General features: G+C 36.8%; 1 protein-coding gene across 2 annotated transcripts in view; it reads right to left on the bottom strand.

The window, feature by feature from the left end:
* The window catches only part of MAPK10 (mitogen-activated protein kinase 10), a 310,127-nt gene that overhangs the window by 152,772 nt on the left and 133,483 nt on the right, over positions 1-23,872 (bottom strand). For both annotated transcript variants that reach the window (XM_058547445.1, XM_058547444.1), the window contains exon 3: positions 7,545-7,616. In XM_058547445.1, coding sequence (XP_058403428.1) covers positions 7,545-7,610 — 66 coding nt within the window. In that variant the 5' untranslated portion in view covers positions 7,611-7,616. The remainder of the gene's footprint in view (positions 1-7,544; positions 7,617-23,872) is intronic.

A 23,872-nucleotide genomic window follows, 5' to 3' on the forward strand; every position in this document is an offset into this window, starting at 1 on the left:
CGTATTTGTGGCTTTTCTGATTTTCTTCATATATTTGATTTCTAGTTTCATACCGTCGTGGTCAGAAAAGATGCTTGGTATTATTTCAATCTTCTTAAATTTATGGAGACTTGTTTTGTGGCCTAATATGTGATCAATCCTGGAGAATGTTCCATGTGCATTTGAAAAGAATGTGTATTCTTCAGTTTTTGGATAGAATGCTCTGTATATATCTACTAGGTCCATCTGTTCTAGTGTATCATTTAAGGCCAATGTTTCCTTATTGATCTTCTGTTTGGATGATCTATCCGTTGGTGTAAGTGGAGTGTTAAAGTCCCCTACTATTATTGTGTTACTGTCTATTTCTGTTTTTATGTCTGTTAATAATTGCTTTATATATTTACGTGCACCTACATTGGGTGCGTAGATATTTACAAGTGTTATATCCTCTTGTTGGATTGTTCCCTTGATCATTATGTAATGACCTTGTCTCTTTTTACAGTTTTTGTTTTAAAGTCTATTTTGTCTGATATGAGTATTGCTACCCCAGCTTTCTTTTCATTGCCATTTGCATGGAGTATCTTTTTCCATCCCTTCACTTTCAGTTTGTGAGTGTCTTTAGGTCTGAAGTGTGTCTCTTGTATGCAGCATATATATGGGTCTTGTTTTTTTATCCAGTCAGCCACCCTATGCCTTTTAGTTGGAGCATTTAGTCCATTAATGTTTAAAGTAGCTGTTGATAAGTATGTACTTACTGCCATTTTTTAACTTTTTTTTTCTCAGTGTTTTAGTGGTCCTTCTCTGTTCCTTCCTTCTTCTATACAGAATTGATGGTCTCTCTAGTTGGACCTCTGTCTGAAAGCTGTACTCTTAACTCCCCTCCTCCCTCCTTTTATGTTTTTGATATCATATCTAACCTCTTTTTTGTGCATTTGTATCCATTACCCTCTTATCATGGAAATAGATAATTTTTCCTATTTGTGGTCTTCTCTTTTCCCCTTAAATCAGTCCCTTTAACATTTCTTATAGCACTGGTTTCTTGGTGACAAACTCCTTTAATTTTTGCTTGTCTGGGAAATTTTTTATCTCTCCTTCCATTTTGAATGATAACCTTGCTGGGTAGAGTATTCTTGGCTGTAAGTTTTTTCCTTTTAGCACTTTAAATATATCATGCCATTCTCTTCTAGCCTGTAAGGTTTCTGCTGAGAAGTCAGCTGATAGCCTTATGGGGTTTCCTTTGTATATAACTTGACTTTCTCTTGCAGCTTTTAGGATTCTCTCTTTATCTTTAATTCTGGACATTTTGATTAGGATGTGTCTTGGTGTGGCCCTCTTTGGGTTTATCTTGTTTGGGGCTCTCTGTGCTTCTTGTACCTGGATGTCTGTTTCCTTCCTTAGGTTAGGGAAGTTTTCATCTATTATCTCTTGAAATAGATTCTCTGCCCCTTTGTCTCACTCTTCTCCTTCCGGGACACCTATAGCACGGATGTTAGTGCGCTTGATGTTGTCCCAGAGGTCCCTTAGACTGTCCTCACTCTTTTTAATTCTCTTCTCTTTTACCTGTTCAGCTTGGGTAATTTCTTCTAGTCTTTCGTCCAGCTCAAAGATCCGTTCTTCTGTATCCTCTACTCTGCTTTTGAGTCCCTCTAGTGAATTTTTCATTTCAAGTATTGTATTCTTCATTTCTGATTGGTTCTTTTTTATATCTTCCATTTCTTTGTTGACATTCTCACTGAGTTCATCTATTCTTCTCCCCAGATCAGTGAGCATCCTTAACACTCTTAGTTTGAACTCTCTGTTGGGTAGGTTGCTCATTTCTGTTTCACTTAGTTCCTTTTCTGGGGTTTTGTCCTGTTCCCTTACTTGGAATGTATTCGTTTGCCTCCTCATTTTGCCTCTTTCCCTGTGCTTGTGACTACGTATTAGGTAGGTCAGCTACGTCTCCTGCTCTTGGATAGGTGACCTTATGTAAGTGATGGCTTAGGAGGCCTGCCGTGTGTTTCCCTCAGTTCTCAATGTTCCAGGGGTGACCCCTATGTGGGCTACATGTGTCCTTCTGTTGTGGCCTGTTTGCTCTCCCAGTAGGCGCCCAGGGAGGCCGAGTTATGCTCCTGGCCAGCTGTTGTAATGCTCAGCTGCTTGTAGTTGTTGTGGGCCCTTCAGTCTCTTTATCAGGTGTGGGGAGCCCCAGCACACTTGGCTGCAAGTTCTAATACCACGCTTGTGTTGCAGTATTTCTTTTAAGTGAGTAGGCCCCCAGCGTGGCAGGTTGTTAGGCTCAGGGCGTTACAATTGCTGTAAGCCTCCAGCCTTTAGGTCTCTTGTCAGTTCTCTGAGGATTGCAGCTGGGTGGGGCTGGCCTCAGGCCCAGGAGCACCCAATTTTTTCAGGCTTTGGAAGGTGGGGCAAACCCCCTATGTGGGTCTTTGAGAAGCACAAGTCTTCTGCAGCTGACAAGCCCTGCTGCCCACAGGTCCACACACACAGTCAACATAATCCTGCCCCGTGTGTGCGCCCCAACCTCCCTAAGTGGACCCAGTCTCTCCACGGCGGGAGCCCCACACACTCCACCACCGCCCCACAGTCTCCACCTGCTCCTTGTGCATGCTCTGCCCCACTGAAGTGGGCTCAGTTGCCAGGCTGCAGGGAATCCAGTCACCAATCTATGCAGGCCCACACGTTGCCTGAGGGCTTGTTGTTGGGTGGGGCCAGTCTCTAGGGTGGGCTGCCTGCCCTGGCTGAGCTGGATTAAATCAGTGCTCTAGTGGGTGGGGCAGACCCTGGGCTAGCAGGCCCCAGGGAGAACTCCAATGGCATCTGTGCCAGCACGCCCACACCAGGCCACAACAATGGCCGCCGCCAATGTCCCAGTCCCTGGAGAGGTCTCACCCCTCACCGAGATGCACACAGGGCCTATTAGGTGAGTCTTTTTTCACCCCAGCACTGTGCACCTTTCTTTCTGGTGATTTTAGGTTGCTTTCTGAACAGGTGAGTTTGTGCGTGGGCCCTTTAAGAGCTGGTTTTAATGTCTTTGTGAACCAGCTTTTCTGGGGGTAGTCCCCAATGTTTTAGTAGCTGGCAAAGTCAGATATTATGCCACTCATCTCGATTGTGCTGGGTCCACAAAATGCCCACAGTGGGGGCGCCCCCGGCTCAGGGCCCCGCACCTCCAGGGAGGCTGCGTACCTGTGGGCTGCTCCCGGGCAGCCGTGAGGCACTGCGGCTTGTGAAGGTGGCATTTTTCCTCTCCAGAAGGGAGTTTCTGCCTCTTCTACCTCAGTTAGGATTGTCCGTTGTTGCAGAAGTTCCTCTTATCCAGTTTTCAGTTCTGTCTCAGGGGTAACTTTTCCACGAGTAGCTGTAAATTGGCTGTGTCCGCGGGAGGAGGTGAGTTCAGAGTCTGCCTATGCCACCATCTTACTTCTATCTTCTTCCTTTGTATTTTTTACTGACATTTAATTTTGGTGGTTTTCTCAGTTTTCTCTTTTTTTATGAATTGTGATTCTGCTCTGATTTTTTGTTTAGTGGTTACCACGAGGTTTGTATAAAATATCTTGTATATGGGGCTGGCCTGGAGGCATAGTGGTTAAGTTCATGTGCTCCACTTTGGTGACCCAGGGTTCATGGGTTTGGATCCCAGGCATGGACCTACACACTGCTCATCAAGCCATGCTGTGGCAGCCTCCCAGATACAAAATAGAGGAAGACTGGCACAGATGTTAGCTCAGGGACAATCTTCTTCAAGCAAAAAGAGGAAAACAGGCAACAGATGTCAGCTCAGGTCTAATCTTCCTCACCAAAAAAAAAAAAAAAAAAGATATCATAGGTGAGATAGTCCATTTTCTGATAGCCTCTTATCTCCATTAGCCTAAGCAGGTTCCATCCCTTTCCTCTTCCCCTTCTGAGTTATTTTTGTCACAAATTATTCTGTTTTGTGTTGTGAGTTTGTGACTAAGTTGAAGTGTTTATAGTTACATTTGATGCTTTCCTTCCCTTTATCTTCAAGTTATAATTAAATATTTGCTACCTTGTTCTGAAAGAGAGCTGCAGTTTTCTGATTTTGTCTGTCTATTTATCTCCTTGCACAAAGCTTTATAGACATTTGCCTTTTGTTTCAGGTATGAGGGCATCCTTGATCATTTCTTATAAGGGAGGTCTAGTGGTGATGAACTCTCTCAATTTTTGTTTATCTGGGAAAGGTTTTATTTCTCCATCATATTTGAAGGATAGCTTTGCTGGATAGAGTATTCTTGGCTGAAAGTTTTTATCTTTCAGTATTTTGAATATATCATTCCATTCTCTCCTCACCAGTAAGGTTTCTGCTGAGAAAACCACTGAAAGCCTGATAGGAGTTCCTTTGTAGGTTATTTTCTTCTGCTTGCTGCGCTTAATATTTTTTCTTTGTCATGGCCTTTTGCCAGTTTTACTAATATATGCCTTAGACAACGTCTTTTGGCATTGATGTAATTAGGAGTTCTATTGGCTTCATGTATTTGTAAGTCCAGTTCCTTCCCCCAGTTTGGAAAGTTGTCAGCTATTATTTCTTTGAACAAGCTCTCTACTCCTTTCTCCCACTCTTCTCCTTCTGGAATACCTACAATCCTTATGTAGCTTTTCCAAATTGAGTGGGATATTTCTTGAAGAATACCTACTTTTTAAAAAAAATCTTAGTTCTCTCTCCTCCTCCACATTTCTATATTTCTGAAGCATTTCTATATTTCTATCCTCTAAATCACTAACTGTTTCCTCCACAATGTCTGCTCCGTTTTTTAAGGATTCTAGATTATTTTTTATCTCATTAATTGTGTTCTTCATATCAAGAATTTCTGCTGTTTTTCTTTTAGAGTTTCAATCTCTTTAGTGAAGTATTCCCTCTTCTCATTAATTTTATTCCTGAGCTCATTGAACTCTGTTTCTGAAGTTTCTTGTAACTTGTTCAGTTTCTTTATGACAGCTATTTTGAATTCTCTGTCATTTAGACTGTAAATTTCTGTGACTTCAGGGTTGGATTCTAGAGACTTGTCATTTTCCTTCTGTTCTGAATTGTTGCTGTAGTTCCTCACGGTGTTTGATGAACTAATCCTTTGCTAGCACATCTGTGGTAGTAACAGGTCACCGATTCCACCTGCTACCATTGGGCAGAAGCAGGAAGTGTGTTTCTGATCCCACCCTTTCTGCTGGAAGTTGTGGAGGTATGGTGCGCAGTCCCACCAGCCAGGGAAGGGTTTGTGTGCAGGCCCAGGGCTGCCTTTGCCTCTTCCTACAGTCGCACTGAGGCACGTTCCCACTTGCAGTGCTGTAGCTGCACTATGGGCACTCTCGGCTGGGAAAGTGTTTGCACACACACATCAGGCTGCCAGGGATGGGTCGAGGAGTGCTCACCTATCCACTACTTCCCAGAAGCCCAGTCCATCCACCTTCAGATGTATAGCTGCATGGGTCTCTCAGGCATCCTGTTGTGCCATGTGGATATCTTCTGTTGATTAATGAATATCCATTTAGCTGTAGTTCAAAGGGGGAGAGATAAAGGGAACAGCCCACTCTGCCTTCTTGCTGACATCACCTGCCTCAGGTCTCACCACCACAACCAGCCTTCAGGCACCTTGGTATTGGCCAGAAAGCCAAGAATTTTGGTTTTCACCATAAGTGAGATGGGAAGACATTGCAAGGTTTTTCTGTTTTGTTTTGTTTTCAGCCAAGAAGTGACATGATCTCATTTATATTTTTCAAATATCACTCTTGCAGATGTTTTGAGACTAAACAATTTGGGGGTGAGCAATGTGTAAGCTCTTGCAATAATTCAGGCAAGAGGTAATGGTAGCTTGGATCAGAGTGGTAGTGGAGGGAATGGTGAGATTCAAGATATATTTTGAATGTAGAGCCAACAGAATTTGCTTACAAATTGAATGTGAAGTGTTGCCCAAAAGATGATTCCAAAGATTTCATTCTAAGCAACTGGAAGGATGGATTCAGCATTTACTGAATTAGAGTACAGCAATGGAGGAAAGATTAGGGGTTTGGTTTGGAATATGTATAGTTTGATATGCCTATTAGACATCTAAGAGTAGATGTGGAACAGGCAGTTAGGTATACAAGTCTGGTTTGGGGCAAAGGTTTGGGTTGGAGCTATAACTGTGGGAGTATTTGAGATATTGATAATATTTAAAACATTGGGACTCAATGAAAGCACTGGAAGAGTGAATATAAAAGTATTTAAAATTTAGTTAGCCATTTAATGAACACATATTCTAGCCCTGTTCTCAGTGCTCTGCAACTATTAGCTCATTTAATTCTCATAACTATAGAAAGTAGGTACTATTATTTCCCCCTTTTCATAAACAAGGAAACTGAAGCACAGAGAGGTTAACTAATTTGCTCAAGGTTACAAGTAAATGGTTAATAAGTGGTAGATCTGAAATTTCTAACCAAGGCTGTGCATATCCTGAGTTCTTATAAGAGAAGAAAAGTTATCTAAAGGCCTGAGGCCTCAGGCACTACAGCATTTAGAGGTCAAGGAGATGAGGCAGATCAGTACATCCTATTTATAGCAGGTAACACATTTTACTTTCCTGTAGAAATGCTAACTCTGCTCAAGGAGAGTAAATATACCAATGTTTCCCTTTATACTTTTCTATAATAAGAACATATTACTGAATCAGAAAAGATTGCATTAAAATAATAGAAGCTGCAGTTATTTTTTAAACCTTGATTCAACAGATGCATGTCATTCTCCATTTACACCACAGCTAAACGTGATGATACAATGAAAGGCATTACAGAAAACCTGAAGTGAAGATCTCTGCTTAGGATATGAATGGAATTAACATATAATTTATTGTTCAAAGCATGATTCCTCAGAGTAAAAGGGAGCACTATTAATTACACCATGACAACAGGCTTTAGTTAGGACTACACTAAACATACCTGCAATAAGCGTAGGCGCCCCACATAGCCTCTTTCTTAAGAATAGAGTTTGTATGAATACAAGAGAGCAGACTCTTATCTAGTCTGTACACACTATTAACCATTGTTACCACCTTCTTACTGTTCATCACAGGTTAAATGTATTTATTAAATTTATTATTTGTCATTGTTATTTAGCTTTTTTACTAACTACTGGTTAGAACTGGATATCAGAAAAACTGAGCACCCCTGCGTGTTATAGTATATGAGGATTGGAGGCACTCAACGTGGGGCTCATGAGTCCTTAGGATGAGAAATAATAACACAGACTTTAGCTACTTTGATGATTAAAGTTTCCTTTCAAGGATCTGAAAAGAAATATGAAAAATGTTAAGTATAAGTGAAGTCTAGTAAGAAATCACTTTACACGGTGATTACATACTATATTTATAATCATTAGAAAGACTCTTCTTCACTCCTGTTCGAACTTAAATGAACTGTGAAAAAAAAGGAAGACATCTAAGTGTCCACTTCTACTTCCTAAGCTACTTTTAATATTATATCAATACTAACTCTGGTGTGGAACATGTGCAAGATGGAATGGCAAAATGGAAATACAAGGGAATATACTGTACCTTGTTTTACCTGTAAGGAACACACACCTGACAAAAGGCAATTTTCACATCCAAGGTTGGTTCACTGCAGTAGCACAATAAATGGAGGCTCATAAATACCTACAGAAAAAAGAGGGAGGCATGAATTTCCAAATCACCTAACTGTTCATTATTTAATATTATAAACTTTAATACAATTTAATTATACACAAGTTGTCATGCACAACATATATTTAGCATAATCCTTATCCACACCAGTACTAGGTACTTTTCACAAACTGTAAATATTAAATCATAAAATAAGGTAAAAATGTCCTATCTTCTATAATGATCAATGTCATCACAATCATAAAGATTAGATATAAGAAATCAGATATAACTAATAAGTTAAAGTTTAGTACATCCTATCATAGACCACTTTCAGTTCTAGGCATCTAATTTAAAAAATCTCAAACATATGCTCAAGAGCATATATACATATAAGGATGTTTATTGTAGAATAAAGGGACTATTAAATAAAATGTAATTTATAATAGAATTATATACAGGACTTGGAATAATTGAACTAGAGCTTAGCATATCAGCACAGATAAATTTTTCAAATATGTTTGAGTGGGAAAAAAAGCAAGTTTCAAAAGGTTATGAAGATCACTATATTATTACTGTAAAATTTTTAAATATAAAAATAATGTACGTTGCTTTGTTATATAACCATACACCCAGGACTAAAGAAAATTGGGACTATATTAACATTGGTTTAATCTTGGTAGTAAGAACAAAAATTTCAATTATATTATTTTCTGTTTGAAATATTTTATAATTTTGCGAAGTTTTAAGGAGAGGATAACAGTCATGTAATGGTGGTAATGCCAAATTAGGTACTGGGTTATTTGGGAATGACGAAGCAGCATCAGAGAAACTGGACTGAAATCTTGTTCAGTTCAATTAAGCATGTTTTATTGAATGTTTATTGTGTGCAAGACACAATTCTGTGAGATTAAGCAATTTTAAAACCACTATTGACACAAGATTTCTATTTCCAGCAATACAAATGATTAGATATCCTGAAAACTACTCTTAATGCAAAACTCCTAAAAATGTTAGATGAAATACACAAAATATCTTTTTTTTTTGGTGAGGAAGATCAGCCCTGAGCTAACATCCCTGCTAATCCTCCTCTTTTTGTGGAGGAAGACCGGCTCTGAGCTAACATCTATTGCCAATCCTCCTCCTTTTTTTTCCCCCAAAGCCCCAGTAGATAGTTGTATGTCATAGTTGCACATCCTTCTAGTTGCTGTATGTGGGACGCGGCCTCAGCATGGCCAGAGAAGCGGTGCGTCGGTGCCCGCCTGGGATCTGAACCTGGGCCGCCAGTAGCGGAGCGCGCGCACTTAACCGCTAAGCCACGGGGCCGGCCCACAAAATATCTTTTATAATGCATATGTGAGCTGCCAAAAAACAGCAAGAAAAATTCTGAGAGGCTGAAAACAATGTGAAAGGATCCATGCAGAGAAGTAAATGAGCTGAAGCTGCGACCTATCCCCAGGCCATCTGTTGATGTCTGAAGACTAGAAACTTTAGTTTTTAAAGAGCAGCATATAGAATACAGGAAACAAAGCTTAAAACATATCTGTGGTGGGAAGTCACATTGGAGACACCTGCATTAAGCTAACTAGGGGAAATTTTAAACAATCTTCAGGAGCTACCAAAACAATCCCAAAAGGGGGGTCTGAATTGCAAGAAAAAATGTTTTACATGGGAACTGGTACAGATTTTTAAATGTGAAGAAGAAGGAAAGGACAATATATAAGACATTCCTGAGAAAGAACAAGGTGGGTATTTTTCTGTGGGGGTTGGGGAAGGAATTGCTCTATCAGAGATCAAAATTTATTATAGAGCTATAGTAAGTAAAGGTATGTGGGACTGACACAGAGATAGACTTATCAATTAATAGAATAGAGAGCGATAAACAGACACATGCATATACGGAAGCCTGATTATCTGCATTGAGGATATTTGGGGAAAGACGAAACTATGTATTAAATTGTGCTAAGACAATAGGTCATAAATATGGGAGTCAGGGGCACATCCTGTTGGGAGACAATTCTCTCTAGGCCTCTCACATTTCTGCATGTCTTGCAAACAGAAGCACTGGCTGCCTTTATTCTAGACTACCTTCTCAAGGATGTTATGTAGCAAACAGCCTTGGAAGAGAAGATACTAGCTCCCTCTGGAGCAAAGAGCAAGTTAGATTACTCTGCAGTATAATAACGTGTCCTTCTGGGGAAAGGCATCATTTCTGCCGATTATAAAAGATTTAGTTTCCCTAAGCTTGGCGTTCCTCTTCTATAATGTAACGCACTGTATATGCAGTAGTCACCTGACCTTTTTTTGAGTCACCCTGTGGGTACTGGGGCCCGAGGAACTGGCATGAATGCTGACATTCTAGCTACTGCTATTGATATGATAATGACTTTTGTACCTGACCCAGGAATCTTGTGTCTACTTCTTCAAGGTGGGCAGTGGAGTCATGCATGTTTGTTTCATTATTATTCTCTAAACCCTACAATATGAAATATATACTATTTTATATATCTGAAATATTTTATAACAGAAAAACTTCAGGTGACACAAGGAACTGGTGGTCCTTCATTCTTTTGCTGGGCATTGTTGTGTAGGCACAAATGCCTGGAACCAAAACACTCATAATAGCAACTAGTAGGAAATGATCTTGAGAAACGCTGAGGAGTGTAAAGCAGGAAGATAGAAGGAATTGTGTGCTTGATGACAACATTAAACTACTGAATTAAGAGATTCTGGAACTTTTCTACTTCTAGACTTTCTGTTGTATGAGAAAGTAAATCCTCCATAAGAAAAAAAATTACTAAAATATAGTCAGTAAGTAAAAAACAAAACAAAGCAACAACAAAAGAAACAATTTATTCCTCAAATTTTAATGTGAGATTATTTTATTGCATTTCCATGAGATTTATGTATAATTTTTGCCAGTTACCACTATTTCTTATTTGTAAAGAAAAATTTTAAATTTAGTTTTGATTCAGATATAATTTACATACAGCAAAATAGACAGTTCCTAAATGTACGGGTTGATGAGTTTTGACAAATGCACATTTCTGAGTAACTCACATCCCAACGAAGATAAAGAATAGTCTGAAAACCCCTTGCGCCCTTTTCTGGACAATACTCCCCACCCCCAGGCAAACAATGTTCTAACTTCTTTCACTATAGATTAGTTATTCTTGTCCTAGAACTCATACAAATGAAATCATACAGTATTTACTCTTTTTTTGTTGAGCTGCTTTTGCTCAACAACGTGCTTTTAGTATTCATCCATGTTAGCATAAGTATCAGTAATTGTTCCTTTTTATTGCTGAGTAAAATGTATCCTAGCGTGTTTATCCATTCTGCTTTAGTACATCTGAGGTGTTTCCATTTTCTAGATATTATTAATAATGCTGCTATGACCACTTATGTGCATGTATTTTTGCATAAATATGTTTTCATTTCTCTTGGGAAAAATACCAAGTGAAGGAATTGTTAGATCATGAGATGAGAAATATGTTTAATCTATGAAAAACTGCCAGACACATTGTCTATCCCCTGCAGCAATATATGAAAACTCAGTTGCGTTACATCCCTGCCAACATTTGGTGGTGTCAGTTTTCTAAATTTTAATATTTTAGTAGCTGTTTGATAATACTTTGTTATGGTTTTATTTTTTATTTCCCTGACGGCTAATGATGTTGAGAACTTTTTTCATATGTTTATTGGCCATTCATCTTCTTTTGTGAAGTGCCTTTTCAAGTGTTTTGCCCATCTGGTAGTAGACTGTGGGTACGGGTAGAGAGTTGTTTGTCTTTCTATTACAAATTGTAGAAATTCTTAACTATTTCAGATAAAAGATTTCTGCCAGATATGTGTATTATGAATATTTTCTTTCATTTTGTAGCTTGCATATTTAGCTTAGGAATGCTGTCTTCTAATGAGTAATATTTAATTTTCATGTAATTTATTTTATCATTTACTTTCCTTTTATTATTAGTGCTTTCTTGGTTCTATCAAGGAATCTTTGCGCACACCAAGTTCATGAAGATATTCTTCCACATTTTCTTCTTGAAGCTTTACATTGTTAATTTTACTTTTTGGTCTATGATCCAACTCCAATTAATTTTAATCCATGGTGTGATGTGTATGTTGAGGTTCATTTTTTTCCTTATGGATAGCCAGCTACTCAAGCATCCTTGGTGAAAAGACTTTCCTTTCCATATTGAGTTGCCTTGCTGCCTTGGTGAAAAAAATCCTTTGGCTGTACAAGTGTGGGTCTATTTTAGGACTCTATTCCATTCCACTGATCTGCTGTCTATCTTTACCCCAATACCATCCTGTCTTGATTACTGTAGCTTTATAATAAGTCTTGAAATTAAGTAAGTCCTCTAAATTTTTTTTCTTTTTATTTGGGGAACTATTGTAGGTCTTTGGATTTCCACGTGAAGTTTAAAATCAGCCTGACATTTAGGAAAAAGAAAAAACCCTTCTGCAATTTTTATTGGGATTGCATTAGAGCTATAGATCACATTGGGAAGAACACGTATGCTAACAATATTGAGTGTTTTTATCCATACTCACAGCATTATTTGTCCATTTACTTTAGTTCTCTCTAATTTATCTCAGGAATGTTTTGTAGTTTACAGTGTATAGACCTTACAAGTTTTTCTTTAAGTTCATTCTTTAGCATTTATATTTTCTGATGCTAACATAAATGGTATATTTTAAATTTCTGTTTCCCAAATGTTCATTTCTAAAAATAAAGTTGATTTTTGTAAATGACCTTGTATTCTACAACATTGCTAAATTTACTAACTAAATCCAGTAAATATTTTGTGGATTGTTTAGGTTTTTCCTTATACACAGAAAAGTTGTCTGCAAGTGAAGACAGCTTTTCCTTTTTCCTTTCCAGTCTGCTTTTTCTTACCTAATTGCCCTGCTCCAGTACTATGTTGAACAGAACTGATGAGATGCTGATGATCTCTGCCTTTTAACAGATGTATTTAGTCCATTTACATTAAAGTAATCATGAATATTGTTGAGTTTGTCTACCATTGTACTGTTTGCTTTGTATTTTACCCCTGTGTTCTTTATTCCATTTTTTCCTACTTCTCAGCCTTTTTTGGAAGAATTGAGTTCCATTTTGTTTTCCATTTTATTTTACCTAACAACTTATTAGTTAAACTTTGTCTTCTTTTTATAGTGGTTGTTCTAGATTTTACTACCTGCATTTTTAATTTTTAGTCATCTAGCTTCAAATAATATTATTCCACTTCACATATAGTTTAAGGAACTTACAATGGTATATTTCAGTTTTCCCCTCTAGTCCTTTGAGCTATTGTTGTCATATATTTTAACATATTTTATGAACTCCACAACACATTGCTATTATTTTTGCTTTAAATTGGCAATTCCATTTTTAAAAAATTAAGGAATTACAAAGAAAAATGTTTTATATTTATTCACATATTTTCTCTGTATAGTCCTTTCACACCTTTCTTTGAGTTTATTCTTAAGCTCTTATGTTTTTAATGTTATTATAAATGGTATTTTTATTTTATTTCCATTTTCCAACTGCTCATTTCCAGTATTTAAAATATGTTGTTCCCTTGTCTTGTTATCTTGTAGCATGCATTAATGGGGAAATGTTCTCCCAGCCACTCTTCAGTCTTTTCCTCAGTCTTCTCACAGAACTTGGCTCATGCTTTCATTACGAATATCTTATAATATTGTAACTGTTTTCTCATACGTCTGTTCCATACTACATTATGACCTTCTCGGGAAAAGTGATTATATTTTATTCATGTTCACGACCCCAGGGACCGGCACTATTCTTAGTACATAGCTCATGTCGAGTAAATGTTTATCAAATAAAAAGAGAATCAGATGATAAACGCTTCTTTTCTTCTCCACACAAATCTGAGTATTTTCACTATCTCCTCATATTGAGACCTGTGAATTTTCAATAAATTTGATACTAACAAATTAGAAATGAGGAGTTTGCAGTGGTAGAAGTATGAAAGAATCTGGCACGGATGACCTCAGAAATGCTACCCAGCAGGGCTGTTTTGGTTCTTTACTGCTGAACTGAGCGTGTGGGAAATAATAATATCCAGCCCACCACCTGAAATGAACAATGTATTTTAATTTTTAATGAATGAATAATCTTGCTATGAAAAGCAAGCCTCCTGACCTTTCCTGCTTTGCATTATAAAGACTCCAAATGTAGGACCATGACTAAATCACTAAGTCACTGCAGGAACTTCTCGTTCTACAAAGGGACATTAAAGAAAAAGAATGTTCAGTATAATAATCCCAATGAATTACAGAAAACTCGTTTGGTAATTATATTTTCTGATAGCGTGGCAGACAGCATTTTGCACCATTGCATAGAAAAAACATAAACGGCCAGGGCATTATCTCGATGTTAGTCTAAAATGGAATTAGTGACAATATCTCGGTGCAATATAGGACCCGTGAGTAGCTTGAAAAGGGAGGGGAAGATAATTTGGAGAGTTTAGTGCTTTCAATTACTGGTGGTTCTTCTGGGAAAAGCCCCATATGTGCATTCCTTGCTGTGTACTATACTGAGCTTCTGCTCATTACATGCCTATATGAGTTAATGGTTACTCCGAGCAAAGCAGTAGGCTAAGTTGTATGAATGAGACACACTTAAGAATTTATTAGGCTGAACTGGTGCACAGCAGCTGCTATAAAAGAATGTGACTATGATGTGTTTTAATAGCTTAGATCAATACTTAAATTCTTTTCTATGAGAGATGTGCCAACTAAACCACAGGAGGTTTGAGAAGCTTCACAGAAGCAAAAATCAAATTGTTCTGGGCAGCTCCAGGCTCCCATGGTTTGTCACTGAAACGCAATATATGTGTGGGAAAACCAAAAGAACTAGTGATTACCAAAAACTTTTAAGGTCCAGCAGTTTCCAAGTTGAATTGGTACACAACAAACTCATTATCTATAAATAATTTTTTAATTTATTACATATCAGATTTATTACAAATGACTCTCTTAACAGCCTACAAGCAGATGTACAATATTAAAATACAAGGTCATTGTTAATTAAAAAAAAAACCAAAAACACTCTGCCTCTTCTATGCCCAAGAGGATTCTCCCAACTTTGTGCAAAGAAAAAAAAACAAACAAAAAGTAAATATACCTTGAAACTAGTAATTATATTTTTGAGTCCTGAAATAGAAAATGGAACTAAATTTAATTTTCTATTAAGAACTGTGCATATGCTCACTTTAAGATATTATTAAATCGTTAGGTCCATGGACTATCATTTAAAGCAGGGATCAACAAATTGTGGCCTAATGGACCAAATTCAACTCATCACCTGTTTTCATAAATAAGGTTTTATTGGAACACAGCCATCCATTAGTTTACATATTGTCTGTCACTGCTTTCACAGTATAATGGCAGAGTTGAGTAACTGACAGGGACTATGTGGTCCTCAAAGCCTAAAGTATTTACCATCTGATCCTTCATAGAAAAAGGTTGCCAACCTCTGATTTAGAGCACTCTACCCATGAACATCTAGAAGTACATCAATAGCTTCAGTATAAAAGCAAAAATAATTTAATATGTCTCTAATCATAAGCATATAAATACACAAAATACTTTCTAATAAATATTTAGTATCTAATAAATACTATCTCATTCCAAGAAATCTGTACTTGTTTACACCTAAAAGTTAAGTATCTCTTAAAATATTGTTCACGTAGCAAGATGATTGCTTCCACAGAAATCCTTTGATAAGCTTGTTTAGAAGGAGTAAAGCAATAGATAGAGACCAGAATGTAAGAGATGAGAATGAGGCAAATGCATAAGAAATATGGTGGAGTATTAAGAGAGAGGACATATAAAATAAGAGATATAGAAATGGTGAAATTCACAAATTCAAGAATTATAACACATACAAACATTTTTAAGCTTTCTTAATTTTGAGCATATAGCTTCTGGTCCTGGAAACCTGGTAGAGTTAGCTAACATGGAAATTCTTAACACCACAAAACTCTAGATGAGCTGGATAAACTGTAACAAAAAATTGTTAATGGATAGCTGGATTTACATTAAAAAGGAAAATTGCCAGTGGTCTTCTGAAGTTACTTCCAAAAGCTGATTGTGCTCATCTCTTCCTAACTCCATGCTTGATGATGCCACTTCAATAGTTTAAAATTGGCTGTGGTGGGAATATTTACACCACGGAAACCAGCAAATGCTACAAACCAGAGCCCTTTTTTTCACAGAACTGGTGATTAAACATTTACTAGCACACCACTGGAAGTTACCAGATACCAGAAATGAAAGAAGAAACTGAAAGATGAATCACAAATTTCCAGAAATATCACAAGGAAAGTAAACAACACAATGAGAATCATCAGATACTATAAAAGAAGTATTAGTACCACAAGAACTTCACATGATGAAAAACAATTGGAATGATCATAAGTAAGAATGGGTAAAATAATTAAGGAATCAGAATAAGGAATAAATGCCATAAAAAATAAGCTATCACTATGATAAGAAGAAAAAAAGGGATAGATTTGAAAATGAACTAAATAGAAGTCGTGGAAAAACCAGCTTTTAAACTAAAAGCCTAATAGGTTAAACAGGTTAAATAGAAACAGTTGAGCTAATGAACTGGAAGGAAATTCACAAGAATTTATCACAGAATAATAAAGAGATGCAAAATATGAAAGATTGAGAGATATAGACAATAGAATAACAAGGTCCAAAATAAATATAATGGAAGTTCCAGGAAAAAAGCAAATAAATAGAACGGGCAAAGGGCAATATTCGAAGTGATAATGACAGTGAATTCTCCTAAATAGCTGAAAAACATAATGAAGTCCTTAGCAGTATAGATAAGAATAAATCCGTGCCTAGAAATAGTATGAAGAACTGTAGAACAGCCAAAACAGTGATAAAATCTTTAAAGCAACTAGAGAGAAGAGTCAGAAACTCCATATAAGAAAGACTGGACTGAAGGAAGACTGATGGGTATAAAATAAAATATTAAAGTAGGAAAAATGGTACTTTAAAAATAAGTTGATTTAAAACACAAAATAGAACCAACTTGATGAAAACAATAAAGCATACAAACAGAAAAAGATTGGTTTATCACCAATATATAATGGAAAATATAGTTCTCTAAGTTTGATGAGAAAAATTCTAATTTTGATGACAAAAACAGTATGATTTGTAACCAGTTGGAAGAGAACTAATTTACATTAAGTTCACCTTCCTCCTTCATCAAGGAGGAACACAGACACCAAGCAAGGTAGTCAGTACAACAAAATAGTCCCAATACAAAATGGCCATCAAAGTAATAAAAAAAGGTTTTCAGCTTAATAGCAAAGAAATAAAAATAATATACTATTTTACTTATCAAATTGTTGGAGTTTTTTGATAATTAATATTCAATGCAGAGAAACAGACCTACCCTGCCTGCTATCTTCCTCCCAGACATCCATTTCTCCAATACCTACTTCATTCATGTCTACCCAACATAAAATAAGCACTAAATTAGTATTTGTTGAATGAATTAATACATTGAAAGAAAAAATTTTTACAGAGTTTTGGGGGTAGCTTGACAACAAAGCATTCGATTGCTTAAAACACATTTAAAATTTAAATATTTCCACACTTAAGAATTTATGCTAAAGATATAGTCAAATATCTGTACAAAGATTCATCTATAAGAATGTTCACCACAGCGTTATTTATAGTAAAATAATTGGAAAACTAAATGTTCAGTAAAAATGGATTAATAAAATAATTATTGTAAAGGCAAATAACACAATTCCATTTAGCTATTTATAAATTGTAACATCGATAAATATTCACAATATATTGTAAAGTGGAAAAACATAACAAAAATGTATTACAATATGTCCCCAATCTTTTAAAAACTAAATAGATATGAATATAGTTTTATAGAGATAGAAATGTGCACATATTTATTGCTTTGTGCTTTTACGTATTTTCCAGTTTTACAATGAAGACTACATCTTTTTAATAAGAAAAATGTTATTACAGTGTATGGTAAAATAACAGATGCAAAGCTTTTGAACTGAAAACAAACATAGGAAGCATCTAAGCAATTTCTTTTCATAGATGAGAAACTTGAGGCCTAATGGTAAATGGTTAGGAAATCTTCCAAATTCATATATCTCTTCAGTGAGGCAATAAGGACTCAAATCCAAATGTCCCAAATGCTATGCAGTAAACAGATTAAATTTCTCAAAACGTTGGTCAGCAAACATTTTAAATATATTAGAAATGTCCTCTTAGGAACTGATTATTTTCTCTTCTAATTGTCCTAAAATTCACGTATAGGGGGCCTGAACCTAGACTCAGATATTTTACTTATTTTTCTAAAATATCCTGTACAGAATTACATTAACATAGAGGACTTTTTCATCACCCTTATATTTTATAAAATTAATAAACTATTTCTTGAATTGGTTCTAAAGGGTTTAACAGACACCACTAGTTCAGATCTCACTATCCTTCACAAAATGTATTTTGCCCAGGTGAAATATTTATACCACTATTCTTTGCCAAGTTATATCTTTTTCTTTAACATTTCTCAAGACATTTGCCACCTAAATATGGAGAGGTGTAAAACTCAGCTCCTGAGTTATTGCATGAAACCCTATGTATCTACCACCACCACGGCCATCATTCCACACTCAGAATACTCAGCACCTGGGGCCAGCCCTGTGGCTTAGCGGTTAAGTGCTCATGCTCTGCTACTGACAGCCCAGTTCAGATCGGGCGCTCACGGACGCACTGCTTGTCCGGCCGTCCTGAGGCGGCGTCCCACATACAGCAACTAGAAGGATGTGCAGCTATGACATACAACTATCTACTGGGGCTTTGGGGAGAAAAAGGGAAAAAAAGGAGGAGGATTGGTAATAGACATTAGCTCAAGGCCGGTCTTCCTCAGCAAAAAGAGGAGGATTGGCATGGATGTTAGCTCAGGGCTGATCTTCCTCACACACACAAAAAGAACACTCAGCACCTGACATCCTCACGCTCCACACATCCGTCATCATTTCTAGGTATGTGTGTGTGTGAATCACACGTGGTCTTTTTTTCTAAATAGTTACCAGTGAGAAAAGATAGTGTTTTTTTCCTTAGTGATTCTGCATTAATAACATAATATTTGTAAAGCATAGAGTATAGTGCCTTTTTCAAAGCAAGTGCTATATACGTGTTTTTATATACACAATCTGATAGATAAATAAATAATATTTCACATCACAGAGGATAAATACATACAGACTATAAGTCCCAAAGAGTAAAGTAGTAATAAAGGTGCACACAAAAGCACTTGACTTTTAGTCAGAGTTACTTATAATATGTACAACCATTGTTAATATTAACCTCATTTTAAAAAGAAAATTCAAATTCCCATCACATGGATTTAATGAAAAATGTATATATCTATATATATATTCAGTATCCACTCTATGTCAGGTGCTATACTGGGGACTCCATGTATAAAAGTGAACAAATCAAAGATAAAAGGCCAAAATTAGTGCCTTTAAGGCATTCCTGCTAAATTAAAATATTGTACATATATATGGGTTTATTTTTAAATCCTCAAAGTTCAAAATTTTCTATTAGAGTAACCTTTTAATTTTTCTAAGAATGGACTTCTAAAAATATGTTTATGTTAACACAGATGGGTGTAATAATATGCCCTAAGCAAGAAAAAAGAATAAACCTTTGGGCAATTAATTTAAAAGGCAAAATGAAATCTTAATTCCACTGAACTAGTAGCATTCTTGCTTTAATTATGCCTTCCCAGAATAACCAGGTCAATAGAGGCTATTAATTAGGTGAAATGTCAACTTGAATCCTGGAGAGGTGCTGAACTTACACGAACAAATCCATCCCTTAAGTGATGTGGAAAAATCTAACAATATAATGAGAAGAATAAATTCAGAGATCACTATATCGTCCAGTCACTTAGCAACTGAATTGCAGTGAAGAGGGCAAGAGGGAAATGATTTGTAAAAATAATTAACCAGAAACTCTGAAGTAGAGATAAGTGAAAAGGGGGATGGAAATGGAAGCAGCTTTTTCCAGGCCTTCAAGCCAACTTGTCCTGCAGGGCACATTCATCACCACACAAAAGCCCCAGATACAAGGTTTCCCTCCCTTCCTTTTTCTTTATACATCTCTCTGTCCCCTCCACTTTCCTCTTCCTACTGCCGCACTTCACAAGCACACATGTAAACCTAGAGCCCTTCTCATTGTCTCCTTCACGGTTTCTTCCTCCCTCCAGGTTTGGGGGACAGATTTCTCTGACCAGCCCCTTTCCCCAGGCACAATTAGCACACATCCTATCTTGCACAGCCAAATCTTTTTAAATTCTAAATTAAAGTACAAACTTAAGAACTCACAAGTACAAACAGATACTCATTTCATTTAGCAGCATAAAAATTTCTTTATGTTAGTCAACACTTCACAGAATGAAGAAAGAAAAGGAAGGTATTTGGGATATTGCCAACACAAATGCATATCACAACCTAATGCTTCGAGAAGAATAAGCCATAAATTCACGTAAGGTCAAATGTTCCCTTAATTTATTCTTTTAGCCTAGTTTCAGTGGATATTTTAAAAGACTATTTCTTATAAGAGTAATATATTTATTATTTCAAGAAGTATAAAAATATACACTGTTATTGTTTTGTGGTTGTTAAAAAGATTGTAGAAAATTTAATCAAGTAACCCTTAATCTTTTAGAGGAAAGTCATTTCTTTAAGGATAACTAAATTAATAGGTAATTTGAAGATTTTTTTCTTTAGTTAATTATTTTATTGGAAAAAATCTTTTATATTCTTCAGGTAGAATATCAATACTCTTGCATTCAAATGGTTTTAATTACCTGCTAGTGTAAACCAAAGCAAATTATAGATCATGGAACAGGGTAAGGAGAAGAAAACAACCATCTATTGAAAATCATCTACAGCAAGGCTCTCTGTTAATTGCTTTTTATAATAAATTAATTACTTTAATATTTTCTTTTCAAGAAATATGTATATGAATTACAACATATTACCTAATTTTACAACATAAACTGCACACACTTTTGTGAAGCTTATGTTTAGAAATTTTACCCAGATCCAATCTAAGTAAATTATGATATACTGAGTTGCATTAAAAAACCTATTTTAAAATATGGCCTACTTAAATGTCAGTAATAAAACTACTTGTAAAAAAAAATGAGAACAAATCAAAATGCATTTTAATATGGTCCATGAAAAAATAAAATGTTATGCCACATAAATTTAGTTTGATTTAATTTCATCTGTGACGTTTTATTAGTTGAAATGTCACAACAACAACAAAAAATACAGTTCAGATAAAGCCATTAGAAGGCTGACCGGTATTTAGCCATCACTTATAAGAGCCACCCATGCCAACTGCTTCATCCACAGAGAAAAAAAAAAAGGCTGACAAAACATATACTAAAGTTTTGACCTCTGTGTTTTCGAATTGAACAATGGTAATGTGGAAAATTACGACCATTATAGGAGTAATATGATTTCAAAAGAATATAAGAATCATGAATCATGTCCATCTCTTTTTGAAAATAATAACAAAGACCTTACACTTTGATAAGTGGACTGTGTGAAGGTAGGAAAGAGGGGGCAGTGATGTCATGAGTTTTCCTTAAGTTCTACTTAGTATTAACATATGAAAAGTGATGGAGGAATATTTTCTTTTCTCCTTTTATGTACATCTAGCATATAATTAATTGGTTGGTATTTAGAAGGACATAAATATATGTTTGTATATATAAATAATTACATTGAGCTCCACTGTGTTTAGGGTTAGAAAAGCAAGTTCAAAATTTTACAAGTAATTCTTAACAATAAACACAATAGTATTTTAGGTTTCTTCTAATGACGTATGCAGCCTAACATATCTGCTATGGCATTTCTATCTAGCATTTGGATCAGGGCACACATCCCTCTTTTTGTTTATTTTATCTAATTTATTTCTGTCCCAGTCTCTAGGTTCTCTACAACCTTTAAATATGTTCAGTAGATTCAGTTGTGTCTTAACTGTCTCACAACATACAGGACTTTTGAAGGAACGATTTGAATATGCCTGAGGATTAGCATTTTTATTTTTCGTATCACTTTCCTCTTCAATGAACATGTCTGGGGAAGATCTCACTTTCCCCAACTTGAAAGCTGATTTCAGCCAGCTCAGCTGGAACAGAGTCCACTGAGTAGAAGTCGGTTGGGAAATGCCAATCAGCTGTGATAGTCAGGGTTCAAACTCCAAGGAAAAGTCTAGAAATGTAGAAAATCCAATTTGAAGCCAGAGAGGCAAATCGAGAAGTGATAATGAGTTGGAATCAAACTAAACAGGAGGAGTGTGGAGGTGTAAATCCTGAGAAATTGCTTTGAGAAAACGTCATCCAGCATGTCACTGGCTTTTACAGGTCAGTAGTTTGACAGGAATAGTTTAAAATGTAGGAGGAAAAAGGCACACTGGATGGCTACTCTGCAATTTATCTTATGCAGCAAACAAGGCAGTATAGAAATTGCAGTATCCAAGCATATTTATAGATAATAAAACAGTCACATTTCTCATTTATAGTGGCTGCTGTGTTGCAATGCCCAGATTCCCCCTGCAGGACTGAGCCACTCATTTCTCCATGCTGGGAGTTAACACCTGCTGACAGTACACAGCTGAGCCCCTTCCCAGGAATGGCCCACTGCTAAAGGGAGCTTCCCTGCCCAGGGTTATGCCCCTTCCCCAATGACCATGCAACACAGGGTACAACCTCCCCTGCCACCCCACACACGCACCATTTGTCATGACTTAAGACATCTCTGAGGGATCATTCCAGCTTCACAGCTACCCACGGGATTAGCTGAAGCCTCTGCTGCAACTGCATTGCAGTCAGCTTCCCCTTCTGCCCATGCTGCTTTCCCTACCTCCTTACACATGTTTTTCCTAAAAGCAATCCCCAACGAGTCACTCTCTGGCTCAGAATATGTTTGCAGGGAATCCAACCTAGAAAGACCAGAACCAGAAATGGTTCTGGGAAGCCGACTTTGAGATGGGAATTTGGATCTGGATAACCTGTCTGGCAAGGACAATCCCATCACTACTAATAAGGCCTAGCATGCAGTAGTGGAACAACTGTTATAACTTTCACAGGCGGTGACCAGGATGGAATGCACTAGCAGATGCACTATCTCAGACACCTGAGAGGTTGAAGGGACATCATAATTGAAAGTACTATGAAGAAGGGCGTGCCAAAGGGGTACAAGAGCCAACCTGGAAGAGCTCCCAGCGGCCAAAGGCAGAACAATTTGAACAACAAAATAAATAATGTAGTATTGGATTATAACCCAAGGTATAAAATAAATATCCATAAATACATATTAATATAAATAAATGATTAAATAAATAAATAGGGGAGAAGAGACAAATCTCCCTACAGAAGGGTTCCAAATAAATTGTGTTGATATTTCCCCCTCTAGGAGGCGGAACTTAACTTCCACCCCACCACCTCATCCCCTACCCCACCACCTCACCCCCCACTCCCTAGGGTGAGCTCCCTTAGTGACTTATATCCAAAGAGTATAGAAGGGGGAGGGGAGTAACTTTACAGTGGAGAAACCTGGCCAACACTACCTCAAAGAGGTGAGGGAGATTAAATCATCAGTGATAAGTCATGTTGGTTGCATGCACCCTTTTATATAACATGATGAGAATGGCACTATAACTTGGTGGTCTTCTTCCAAAAACCTATGACCTCTATCTAACCATGAGAGAAGCATCAGACAAACCCAAATTGAAGGATATTCTGCAAAAAACTTGACCAATATGCCTCAAAAATATCAAGTACTAAGGACAAGAAAAGTCTAAGAAGCTAGTCACAGACCAGAGACTGCTAGGGAGACATGCTGACTAAACACGACAAACGTATCGTGGTGACACAGGATGCTAACAACGGGGTAAACTGGGTCAGCGGTGTACAGGAATTCTCTGTACTATCTCTGCAACTTTTCTGTCAATCTAAAACTATTCTAAAATAAAAAGTTTGCTTAACTTTTAAACAGTACTGTGGAATCAGAAGGCTAATGCCAGGGAATATCAGTGTATTGGAGAAAAACAGTGAAAGGCTGAGGGTGATTAATCACCAGGTAATGACTAAGTATGAAATCCAGAGCACCCCCTTCTCAGCATATAAACAGATTCTTGTTTCCTGCAGCTGGAGGGTGAAAGAGCTAAGGATCAGACTC

This window comes from Diceros bicornis, chromosome 8 (genome assembly GCF_020826845.1).
Source record: "Diceros bicornis minor isolate mBicDic1 chromosome 8, mDicBic1.mat.cur, whole genome shotgun sequence".
NCBI classification, from domain to species: domain Eukaryota; kingdom Metazoa; phylum Chordata; class Mammalia; order Perissodactyla; family Rhinocerotidae; genus Diceros; species Diceros bicornis.